We start from the raw sequence: 13,008 nt of genomic DNA, 5'->3' as shown, positions 1-13,008 counted from the left end.
CCGACCTCCACGTAAGAAGTCGGTATTAACCACGACTTGGTCTGAAGAAGTCGGATGTGAGATTAGCTGGCAGATAAACACTCATTCAAATGAGTAACCGCCCCTAAAATCTCTCTAACCGCTTCATAAAGCCATATCTTAACCTCCCCAAGATAATGGGGCGGTTAACACCCTAAAGATACGGCACTACTCCAACGGTGGTTATTGGCTCACCACTATAAATACACTGACACCCCTCAGGTATCTCTAAGTCCAATACTCTCTAGACCTGCTCACACCCTTGCTAACTTAGGCATCGGAGTGTCTTTGCAGGCACCACCCCCCATTCATTCACGCGAACAAGTCTGACGGAGTCTCCCGAGTTGCAGATTCATTCGGAGCCCTCCTCCTTCATATATTTGGACCACCCAACGCCATCCATCCTATTTATCTCCGGTTACCCACCGTAACAATTATAAATACTAAACCTAAGATAATTAAATGGTGAAAACACTAAGGAAACGTGTAACAATTTGAAATTTAAGATGTTTTTTATGTTTAATGCAAATTTCGATACAATTATAAACTAGTTTGGAAGTGTTCAATTAAATATGAAAGTTTAAGTTGGTTAATGGGTAGGAGTTAAGAATTAGGATATATGGATTAAGATTAGAGTTTAGGGTTTATGTTATATGTGCTAGGCTTAGGACTAGGGTTTAGTATTAGAATTTTATTGTTTGTTGTATACATATTACGTTTAGGGTTAGGGTTTTAAATTTAAGTTTAGGATTCGACCGTTCGAGGTTTAAGATTTAGGATATATTCCTCAATATAGAAATTAACTTCACCAACACTAATAATCATCATATTTATATGACATATTAATCAAGAGATTAAAAAAAAAAAACAAATTTAAAACACATCTCTAGATGAAGAATATACATAAAGAAATGGAATAAAAATGACAATAAAAAATATATACAAATTAACAGAAAGAACATATCTTCATAAGAACATACAAATAAAGAAGCAAGTCTAACAACAAAAAATATAAGACAAACACCATATTAAGAAGATTAAGTCCATCAATTAAAATAAATATAAAAATAAAAATAAATAAAAAAATAATTTTTAATATAAAAAATTTTTGTATTGTAAAATATTTTAAATAAAAAACATATTAAATTTAATATTAATTTATATATATTTTAACTAATTTTTAAATAATATAATAATTAAAACATATTTTAATATATTTTATACTATCATTAATTTACCAAATTGGTGGGCGGGGCTCACTCTAATAAAGTTAAATTTTCAATCATTTTGCTATCAAAAGTAGGCTGAGCAGCGAAAGTGAGAAACAAGAAACAGTAAAGCAAATAGGATGCGGGAAAAAACCCCCTAAAGTCAATGTTGCTCCACGACGACTCAGCTCTACCTCCAACAGTCCAGCCACACCTCTACCTCCGGCGGCTGCCACTCAGCTCCATCTCCAGCAACAGCATCGCTACGGCCGTCCACCTCCTCCACTGCAAGTTACTAACTAATATTTGACTGTTCTAATAATTGGATCTGAGTTGTGTTTAGAAATTCTGGTTCTTATAGTCAGATTTAGGATTAATTATATCTAGGAATTTCTGGTTCTTGTAATTATATCTAAGTTATGTTTATCCTAATTTTTTCCCAAATATTTTTCAATTTTTTTTTTATTTTATGTTTCAAAAAGCCGTGGATATTCGTGGGGAATCGAGTCAGTCACAATTGTATCTCATCAAATTGGATATTTACATATTACATGGTAATAATTTAGAGAGAGAGAGAGAAAATAAGCAGCATTCTAAGAAACAAGATAGCAGTGAGATTTCAATTGGTGATGGATTCCTTAAGCATGTCTCGCTGGAAAATTGAATAAACCGGAACGCAGCAATTTTATTCAGCATATATGCAGACTTGATACCTAAATTGAATAAACCTGGCTCCTGGCTGCATGCAACGGCATGTCATCCACAAACTTCACCGCAATTCTGTACACCTGCCATCCGGGGATGATCATCATTTTCAAAGTTTTGAAACTTCTAATCCTCAAAATCCCAGTCACTATCTTCCTCATTGCCAAAATCACCGTCATTTTGTTCCCCGTCCGAAGCTTCAAGCTCACTCTGGAAATAACAATCAACAAATATTCAGTTGTCATTGTAACTAGAATAGAGATCATCTTCCATATTTTATTTTATTTCATCAATTCTCCTCGATAGCAGCTTTCAGATGATACGAAATTTGATGTTAATAGGGGAAAAATGCTGTAAGAACTATTTATATAAGATCCAAAGCCAGTACATAAATCTTCTACAAGAAACTATATATTTTTGAGGGTGTCTTACCAGGGTGGATTCTGACATGATCTATACGGTTAAGGTCCTCTATTCCACCCCTATCTTCAGGCTCCAAATCATGAGACAAACCCTTTGAATAATTCGAAGTGACAATAAGTATTGAATATACAAAACACAGAGAAAGCTGATGCTAACATGCAAGACCACCAGATACATAGAGAAACCTGATGATTAAGTAACATCTACCGGGCATGCAAATGATGAATGCAAGTTATGATAAGTCAATACTTACAAGTTCCTCTTTCATTTCTTCTATTTTTCTCCCCAATTCAGTAATATGCTTACTCAGTGCCTACACAGGTCATACAAGATCAATTGAGACATAAAAGATATAGAAGGAAACATACAGATTTGCCATTGACATAAAAATTTGGAACCTCGTGGCGTTGCATGGCAATTGAACGCTTTAATGCCTTTGCCTTTGTTAGAAGGTTTCTTGGCTTTATGGTAACGGGACGCCTATAATTTTTCCCACGGTAGTAAATAAGACAAAATCCTTTTGGAAGTCTATCTATCGACACTAGTATTCCACCACTCTCATATTCCAGTAATCTAGCTGTGTCCTCAACAAAAGCAAAGGTCTTTTGTTTTGTTATTAATTTAACAAGCTCACGATGTCTCCAATGCAAATGCATATTCTCAATGACACCATCAAAAACTCCACGTATACCTGAAGATTATCATTAATAGTTGTTAGGTAATGAACCATTATAATATAGCAACTTTCAAAACAGCTGAAAATTACCCACCAAGTGGCAAGTACGGCTTCATAATTAAACCAACCCTGCGGAACATAGCACGCTCTTCTTCCGATATTGTTTCCTGATCACAATCAGGATCAGCTGGAACCAAGGAAGCTTCTACCTTGGATAAAAGATTTTCTGCTCTAATCTTTTTGGTCTTGGCCTGTTCAGAATTAGAGTTGTAATGATGATAATAATAAGAAGAACAAGATCACTACTAATAATCATAAATAAATGAAAAATAAAAAAACTCAAGTATATAATCTTCAACAATGAAAAGGATTAGAGACTTACAAGAACCAGTTTACGTTCAACTTTTCTGAAAAGCTTAACATTCTTAGCTTTTGCAGACTCTTTGATCATCTTCTCACGTTCTTCAGCAGATATATCCTTTCCCCAGCGTGTCTGAGCTTCATAGAACTCAGCCAATGATCCTGCTTGAGTCGTTGCTTCATCTGTCCCTGATTGAGTTACATCAATGGCTCTGTGCCGTGCCTTCTCCTCATCATCTACTACTTGTTTTGTCATTTCTTGTCTTTCAGCTAAAACAGCAGCGACACTAGTTGGGACAAAGTCCTTCCCGCGATATATTACAATGAAATATTTATTTCTTATCAGCAAGGTGCCTCCTGTTAATTTCTGAACCAGGAAAGAAAAACAAGATTTATCATCATGCTCCATTGAACAATGACTAGGACTATAACCGAAGCTACAGATAACATACCTTTAGCTCCCCGGCCATTAGTTCATTGTTTGTATTCAGGATACCACGCTTAACAGCAATCTTCACAACTAAGCTTTTTTCCCATAGCTTCAGAATAGCAACTGCGAGACCTTGGAGATTTCGATTTCTACCTTTACAAGGTTCAACAAAAGATCCATATAAGTAAAAGGACAATGATTTAATACATTACCGTAGTAGAATAACATTACCTAGAGCAAAATGACAAGGAAGAGCTTTGGAAAGTTTCCTCATATTCGTCAGCTCTGCATCTGTTAGTCTCGGAGGCATTCCAGTTGGAAGAAGTCTAAGGGGAGTCTTATATCCAGGTACAGCAGGAGGAAGTAAATCCGCATCAATAGGAAGTATTCCCGTGCCCCACCATTCGACAAAACGAGGACCTAAACCACCAAGCATCCTGTCAAACTCTTCTTCCTCTGGCGTCATGTTCGCAAGCTGTTCTTGATTCATCATAACCGGCTCACTCCTTTCCAAAGATGCAGGTGTTGGTCCTTCATAGTTTTTCCCACGAAACACCAGCATAACACTTCCTGACCTCCATATAACTAACCCTCTTGTTCTGCGCTGCAAAATGCTACAAGATTTCAGTTCATAAGTTCTCTAAACAAAAATGCTATTGAAATCAAGAACAAAATAAGAATAAGTGAAAGGGGAAGCAAGAAACCTCAACAATTTCATGAGCAGTCTTCATATCTCTGGCAAGAAGCTCATGGAACTTGAGCCTAACAACTTCCTTCTTCCTCCACTGATCATGAATCTTGTCCAGCACGGCCTGCGTGAGCCCAGCTTTGGCCACATTCACCTTCTCCTTCAGTTGCATCCCCAATCTTCGCAACCGCGCCTGCTCCTCCTCCTCAAGAGTCAATTCCGCCAAAGTTGGCGGCTTCACCTTCCTCTTCTGCATCACCTTATTCTCTACCTCCACAGCTTCCTTCTCATCCTCACCTTCGTCTCTATCCCATGGCAGAAGCATGTCGTTAGCTTCATCCTCAGCCAATGCGGTATCAGAACGAACCCAGTCTCGGCGTAGCAAGCGACTTAAACCTCCGGGTGCTTCCACGTTATCGTCGTTGTAGGAGGCTAATCGTAAATTTCGCAAGCGGAGAACGACTCTGTCAATTGCGTTGCAAGGGTTGTTGTCATTCCGCAAGAAGTGAGAGTTGTCGGGGTCAAAGAGGTCATCGGCGGCCGGTTGGGGGAAACGTGGTGAGGGTTTGGGGTTGGGGAATCGGGAAGAATTAGGGTTAGCGGGAGGCCACTTGGTGAGCCAAGTGTCAGATGAGGTGACTTTATCGGAAGGTTTGGGTTGGGAGTGGGTTGGGTAGTTGGCAGAGACACAGAAAGGCCTCAGAATGCTAAGTTGATAAGAGTGCGAAGCAGTTGTGCACAAGTATGAGGTCCCGACACTCAGAGGGAGTTCCGATAACTTAGCAGTACTGTTCCCAAGTGCCATATTAGCCTCTCCCCAGCATTTCTCTGCGCACTCAGAGTGGCACAAACATAGTTATGCATGTGTTCACAAACATATTAATAACAATCTAGTAACAATTTTTAGACATACCTGATAATGCAAAAAGAAATAACAAAATACTTTCTCAATTTAAATGAACAAGAAAGAGAACAAAAAATAACACAATCAGTAAATCAAATTCAAGGAGTGATCTCAAAGTTGGCATCTATATCTTCATGGGACAAATTTGAAGCTTGACCAACATTTCCTTCATTTTAATTTGTATCTATATCTACATTTGTGTATTTTTCACAAATCAATACCAAGAATAATTCATAATAGGAACCGAGTTGTGATCAAGACATTTTTAAAATTCTAGCAAAAAAAATAGAGAATGGGAACAACAATTTAACTGAACAATTTTATTCTGACTTGCAGAGAACATGAACCTCATTTCCAACAACAAATTCAAATATGATAATTTTCAGTAACAAGAGATTAAGGTCAAAAGATGATTTACAGATTTACAGCAACAGAAAATTCAGCTAAGTGATTATTTCAGCAAAACAACAACAGACAACCTTCAGTGATGATAATCAGTAATTCAACTCAATGATGATTTTCCGCCAAAAAAAATTGAGAAAAACCCAAATCAGCCCCTGACAATTACCTCGAAAGACAACGAGGTCCCTGACAAAAAAAAACCCCAACTCGGCCCCTGACAAGAAAAAAACCCAACCCGGCCCCTGACAATTACCTCGAAAGGACAACGAGGCCCCTGTGCCAAAAAAAAATTAATGTTATTTTTTTTGGCACAGGGGCTAATCAGTCCCAAAAAAAATTATCAGGGGCCGGATTGGGTGTTTTTTTTCTTGGGGGCCTCGTTGTCCTTTCGAGATAATTGTCAGGGGCCGGATGGGGTATTCACTCAAAAAAATTAGTTCAGTGATATTTTCAGCAACAAATTCAACTTTTAGCAACAAAGTCAAGGTGCATTAACGAATTACAGCAACAAAAAATTTAGCTAGGTGATTTTTTTAACAAGACAGCAACAGATTCAAGATTCGGTGATGATAATCAGTAAACAATTCCACTCAGTGATGATTTTCAGCCAAAAAAAATTAGCCCAGTGATATTTTCAGCAAAATATTCAACTTTCAGCAATAAAATCAAGGTGCAAAGATGAATTACAACAACAAAATTAAGCAAGAAAGAAAAGAGGAATTTGTTAGAACTCACTAAATCAGGACTAGCTGCTGACGGCGAGGCTCGAAGCAAGAAGACGGCATCGACGACCAGCCCCGGAACGTGCTTAAAATAAAATATAAAATATAATTATTAAAAAATTAATATATAATTTTAAATATTTAAATTTAATGATTTTATTTTACCTAATAAATTATCCATAATTTATCATTAAAAGTTCACAAACATCTTCAAACATTAAAATTTATAACTAATAAAAATCAAAATGCGCATAAATGACAAATCGGAATCAGAAAAATCAGCATAAACAACTCAGAATAAAAAAAATCAGCATAAACAACAATTCAGAGAAAAATTCCAACATAAACAATGCAGTGAAGTACTGCACCACACCACCATCAACAACTCAAATCAGAAAAATCAACAACCAGAATCAACAAATCAGAAAAATCAGCATAAACAATTCAGAATTAGAATCATTGCATAAACAACTTAGAATCATAAAAATTCCAACATAAACAATTTGGCGCATTGAGTTGAATTGAAGATGTAGCACTAAAATCAAAGGATGCCTCAACTTCCAAGGCTAATTAACATCTGCTAAACAAAAATCCTAATTCAAACCTAGTGTTCAAAATTAGTAGAATCAAATCAGCCCTGATCACCTCAGAAGCATTAATAAAAATAAATAAATAAAATTCACCCCGCAAAACAGAATCATATTTACATATTTGGAGGAGTAAAAACTACATGCCAACCAAGAAGTAAGAACATGCCATTTACTATTCTTGACATCAAAACAAAGCACATGCTCTTGATTTGAATGATGGAAGTAGCAGCAGCGGTAGCACAAAGCAATTATATTATATCAGGACAAAAAGCATGAAAATTGGAAGCAATTTCTATTTCATATTTCATAGCTTCCATAGGGCATATTTGGAGACTAATCCTAACACAAGAACACCCAAACGAAATCTATTGGATTTCTCATAATCCTAAGAAGTGACCCTTATTAAGATTACGAATATATCCAAATTTAATACCAAATCCAAATCTAATTCTCGTGCAGCTCTCAATGAGACTGATAAGACAGAGACAGAGTGAGCTCGGAGAGAAACAGAGAGCTTGAAGAGAGACGCGACGGCGAGGAGAAGAACTCCGAGCGCGACGGAAAGAAGAGGGCTGATCGATAGAGACCACTTTTGGCGACGACGGCACGCTTTCTATCACAATCCCGGCGGCGACGACACCCTCTGGCCAAGTAGAGGAGATCAGTGATGGAGACGGTGGCGGCTAGGGCTTCTGGTGGTGATTGCTCTGATAGGGTTTAGGGTTGCCTTTGATCTGCTCGGTGGCCTTTTTGTTTACATAAAACGGCGCCGTTTTGAATAGTAGAAGAGCGAGCCAAACCTTTCAAAAAACGGTCGGGTTCAACCGTTTTGCCGGTTAATCTTGTATTTTGTAGATTGATTTTGAAGAACAACTGAACCGTTTTTGATAATGATATTTGCCGAGTAAATTCCCAAAATGGTCTCTCAGATTGGGTCCGTGCACCAATGTTACCCCTCACTTTTGAAATGCTCTAATTGCACCCTCCAAATTGAGCTCCGTGCGAAATCCTGGTCCTCCCACCCAATTCCGACATGACTCAGCAACCGGAGCGCTGAGCTGGCGGTTTATGATCCACGTAGGCCACCTGAACGACGTCGTTTTGCTCAGAGGGGGTTGATGAATCAGAACAATGTCGTTTTGTGATGAAGGGGAATTGAAAGGTTGCTTGGGGAGAGGGTTGATCATTCGTTAGTCTTTCTCCTACTTCTCTTCAAACGTTTCTTCTCCCTTTCGTCCAGAGAATGCTATCACACTAGGGCACGTTCTGGTTAGTGCTTGTATGAGTTCGTTGGCAGGAGAACGAAGGACGTCAATCGTACGAAGTTGTTGAAGCAGAGGGTATCATCATCGTCAGCTACAACAAGGTTAGAAATACAGTGTGTAGTTGAAGTTTAAATTTTTTTTGGATTTTCATTGATGGCTCTTCATGTGATGTGTTGATTGAAGGAGATTTCATCTTCGTTTGGTGTTTTGTTGAGATTTCTATGTTGTTAGATTTTTTGTGGTTACGATGTTAGCATGGGATTTGAGTTGCTCTATTTTTTTTATGTATCCAACAAGGGCTCTTTCCTCTAATGATACGGTTGTCTAGTTATGGTCAAAAGTTATTGTTGCATGTGTTTAATTTATTTGTTTACTCCTCTTGTAGATGGATGAAGTACTAGACATTATGTTTCATCATAGAGGAACTTTCGAAAATGGTGTGGATGAAAAGATTGGTTACTATCCGGACAACAGAAACTGCCTAGGTGATGTTGAGGTGGATAGGTTAGATGTATTTTACCTGAGAAACTATTATAAGGAGCTAGGTTATGACAGAATGAAGGAAGTTTGGTGGCTTGTACCTGGAAAGAACGTAGGGGAGGGATTGAGGAAGTTGAATAGTGATGCAGACCTAAGAGAGATATGTGAGATGGGTGCAAAGAATGAGGGTCTTGTTGATATCTACATTGAACATGAGGTTTCGTCACCTGAACTTATACAAGGGAAGGAGGTTATGGTATACGTTAATGATCAAGTAAGAGACCTTGGGACGCAAGCAAAAGAAAATGTTGCAGCTGCCCCACACGATGGTGCTAGGCCAAATGATGAAAAGAATCCTACTGATAATGTGAGACGACCTAGGGAGGAAGGGGTTAAAGCATCTGTTAAGGTGCCGATTGAACAAAACTTAAAAAGAAGGACAAGAACACCCTGAAACCAAATCAGACAAAAGTTCATAGGAGGTATTGCCTGAGGTTTGCAACTGGGATAGGAGGCAAAAATGCTTAGAAAAGGAGGCAGGGTAGCAAGATGCCAGTGATGTTGATGTCCTCTAATGAGGACTCCTCTAATTCTGATGATAGTTCAGAAGATGAGCCCTATAAACCAGTAAGGGAAGACAGCTCATCTGATTCATGTGCTGCGGACCCTGTTCCTTCACGTAAGGTAAAGGGTAAGAAGAAAACAAGTAATAAGAGTGATTCACAGGATAAGGGTAAGAGGAAGAATAAGATGAAAGAGAAGATTTGTGTTGATGACGATGCTTTTGTGGAGGATGAACCTGATGTTGAAGTGGATCTTGGATTCGTAGGAACTGGTAAGAATGATGATTATAATGCATACGATATTGGGACTGATTCTGATGGTGCCAACTCTTGGTATTCATTGGAGATGAAAACCCCACCGAATTCTGAAGACGAATTAGAAGATGAGACTGAATCTGATGAGGTGTTTCCAGTTTTTAGGGAGGTGGCTAGGTTTGGGGAGCTTCACTTAGAGGTTGGAATGAAGTTTAATACGAAGTGAGATTTTAAAGAGGCTGTTAAGGAGTACACCATCCAGGAGGGAAGGCGTATTCGATTCAATAAGAACGATATGAAGAGGCTTAGGGTAGTTTGCAAGGTGAAGGATTGCAGTTCGGTTATCTTTGCTTCCAAGGACCGAGACGACACTTGCTGGCAAGTGAAGACTTTCAGAGATGATCATACCTGTGCAAGGGAGGATAAGAACAGAGTAACCAATCGTAACTGGGTTGCTAGTAAGCTTGTGAAGAAAGTGAGAAAGTATCCCAACTTCAGGCATTGTGATGCAAACACCGTCTTCAAGACCAAGTATGATCTGTCATTGTGATGCCTACGTGGACCCTGAACCGCCAGCTCAGCGCTCCGGCTGCTGAGTCATGTCGGAATTGGGTGGAATGACCAGGATTTCGCATGGAGCTCAATTTGGAGGGTGCAATTAGAGCATTTCAAAAGTGAGGAGTAACATTGGTGCACGGGCTCAATTTGAGGGACCATTTTGCGGATTTACTCGATATTTGCCGGTTAATCTTGTATTCAAAATCTTGATCGCCTGTCGATGATAGTGTCTTCAGTATTATTTTTAAGGGTAAAGTATATTTTTTGTTCTTAAAGTTTGGCAAAAATTTTCGATTGATGATGGAGTCGGCGGAAACAGAAGCATGCTTGTGGATGGTGACAAACGACTACATCTTTGGCATCTGCGTTGAGAAGTTAGAAAAATTGGGGAAGAATGAGGATAGGGATTGGAAATCCCATCTTGAGCAGGCTCCGTTTGATTTCTGTTTGAATCTTCCAGAGTCCAGCATGATAAGGTGAACAAATAGAACTTGATAAAGTCAAGACAATAAAAAAGTTTGATTTATACAATGTCAAGAGAAATTTTGTATTTACAAAGAAAAAGTGGGAGTATTATTACTTTTATTAAAATTGTTTACCACTCAACAGATGATATACTTTCTCTGGAAAGTATAAAAGGTTTGATCATAAAACTAATTTTTTGAAAAAGTAGCCTATTTGTATAATGATACAATTCTATAAAAATAGATCTAATAGTTACTTAGATTTTTTTATAATCATTTTTAATAAGGATTGTCCTTAAAATAAAATTATACACTATTGTAGTGGGAGATTTCATATTTTGAGAAAACGTGATATTTATTATGCACTAGGCGTATCTTGCAAAAGGTCAAGCACATGTGCTCAAAAGTTAAGGTGTTTAAGGTCAAAAGAGTTTTAAAAAATACAAATGTGCATTAAAAATTATACACATGATTGATTGGCTCTAGTGCAAGTGAGAATTATTAAAAAGGACATTAATAATCCAAAATATCAATATATATATAATGGTCTTCATTGGATGAAGATTAATAGATCTCATTTATTAAATTATATATATATAGATGGTGCATATAGAGATATGACCATTAAACTGACTCACTCTGTGAATTTCTAATGGTTATAATTACCGCATATTTGTTAATAGGATATTCTCAAGATGAATATAGTAATAGAGTTTCTTTTGACCTGCGACTATCATAGTAATTAATAATGTATTTATTATACTTTGATTTCGGATACTTAATACCCTAAGGTCCTAGTTGAATGGATATTGGGTATGATTTAAATACTTGTAGAATTAATGATTAGTCAATAAAAAATCCGTCAACTCTCGATAAAGAGTTTGAACTCTATGATTATAATGACTGAAATGATTAAAACCTTGGTCAAGGGGATTGAATGAATGAAGAAATGAGTTTTTTAAGTCTTTCACAGTTTATTATAATAATTGTAACAAGTTAGAGTTTGACAATTAAGCCATACTCTAAGGGTTAACCAAGAGTTGGAAAGATGGAAGGAATTATACTTTGTTTTTCTAAGGTTCCTAGTAAAAATATAGGGTTATGTTACGTGTACACCAAAATCAGCCACTAGTATAAAATACATGTTGAAATACAAATACACATTAAAAATAAATGAAACCACATATGTATTTATACACAAATACATTGGTGGCTGATTCTAATGGTTAATTTTAGTGTACAAAGAGCATTTTCCAAAAATATATTACTTCATACTATCGGGTCGTTGAGGAAGTTGCTAGACGCCAACCTTAATTAGTAAATTTAGTATGACTAATTTACTACCCGCTTAATATTGAACCTATGGGTCACACACTAACGAGTGTTCTAATCTTTGCTATAGAATTATTTAATTATTATTTTGATTTGATCAAATAAATAATTATATTAATTCAAATTGAAATATTATTATATTTTTTGCTAGCACCAAGAATATAATAATAATATGATAATTGAGAATATTGAATGAGATTTGAGAATAATTAGTTATTCTATTTCTAAATTTGGATGAGATTCTAATTAATTCTGTTTCAAATTGAGTTATGATATGATTCATAAATTTGAATGATTCAGATTTAGAATTTCAAGATATGATTTAAATTTGAATTGAGAATTAAATTTAAAATTCGTAACAAATCTCATACTATTTATATGTATGCCAAGAGTAGAGGAAAGGTGAGAGAATAACAATGGTTTTTATTCCTTTACCTCTACACACATAAATATATGTGAGCCTAATTCTTGGAGAAGAATTTTATAACATGCAAAGAGTTGCAAGAGGTTTCTCAATTTATATCAGATGTCCATTAATCAAGGAGTTGACAGCAAAAGTCGGTCTCGGTGTGGATACGCATAGCGCCTTCGTATCATCGAAGGGGAAAGTGATTCTTACTAGCGTACACACAGGTATTTAGATCTGATCTATATATTGTTTATTATTGGAATAAAGTTTAAGTACAAAATAGATTTTTAGGATTATTTTATTACTTCCGCTGCGTGTTATGAACAACATGGTAATCCTTCACTCTCTGCTCTACAAGTGAAAAATTTTTTTATAAGATATCTTGTAACTAAAGTGATTCTCAACTGCTCTTTGGAGAACTCTTATGCTGATCGTAGGATCTGTCTTCACTATAGAGAATAGTAGAATACGTGTTCAGTTATCACCTTCGAATCCGACTTTCTATGGTTCTGGCCTAATGTTATTTGCATGCAAGAATGGGACTATTGTATCTCCT

General features: G+C 36.8%; 1 protein-coding gene across 3 annotated transcripts in view; it reads right to left on the bottom strand.

The window, feature by feature from the left end:
* LOC107463022 (CRM-domain containing factor CFM3, chloroplastic/mitochondrial) overlaps positions 1 to 7,861 on the bottom strand; it is a 23,379-nt gene extending 15,518 nt beyond the window's left edge. The window contains exons 1-11 of one of the 3 annotated variants that reach the window (XR_008002023.1): positions 7,560 to 7,861; positions 6,550 to 6,621; positions 4,525 to 5,336; positions 4,052 to 4,424; positions 3,843 to 3,973; positions 3,413 to 3,757; positions 3,125 to 3,281; positions 2,753 to 3,045; positions 2,608 to 2,667; positions 2,364 to 2,445; positions 1,940 to 2,141 (exon numbers count right to left, since the gene is read on the bottom strand). Coding sequence is in view for 2 of the 3 variants with exons in the window: in XM_016081724.3 (XP_015937210.1) it covers positions 2,137 to 2,141; positions 2,364 to 2,445; positions 2,608 to 2,667; positions 2,753 to 3,045; positions 3,125 to 3,281; positions 3,413 to 3,757; positions 3,843 to 3,973; positions 4,052 to 4,424; positions 4,525 to 5,313 (2,235 nt within the window). In the remaining variant the exon portion in view is untranslated. Of the gene's footprint in view, positions 1 to 1,715; positions 2,142 to 2,363; positions 2,446 to 2,607; positions 2,668 to 2,752; positions 3,046 to 3,124; positions 3,282 to 3,412; positions 3,758 to 3,842; positions 3,974 to 4,051; positions 4,425 to 4,524; positions 5,337 to 6,549; positions 6,622 to 7,559 lie in introns of those variants that run through there. The other 2 variants (XM_016081724.3, XM_052252615.1) reach the window with 2 other exon arrangements.
* Positions 7,862 to 13,008: the final 5,147 nt, after the last annotated feature.

This window comes from Arachis duranensis, chromosome 8 (genome assembly GCF_000817695.3).
Source record: "Arachis duranensis cultivar V14167 chromosome 8, aradu.V14167.gnm2.J7QH, whole genome shotgun sequence".
In the NCBI taxonomy this organism is placed as follows: Eukaryota; Viridiplantae; Streptophyta; class Magnoliopsida; order Fabales; family Fabaceae; genus Arachis; species Arachis duranensis.
This window is presented reverse-complemented; position numbering and strand designations above follow the sequence as displayed.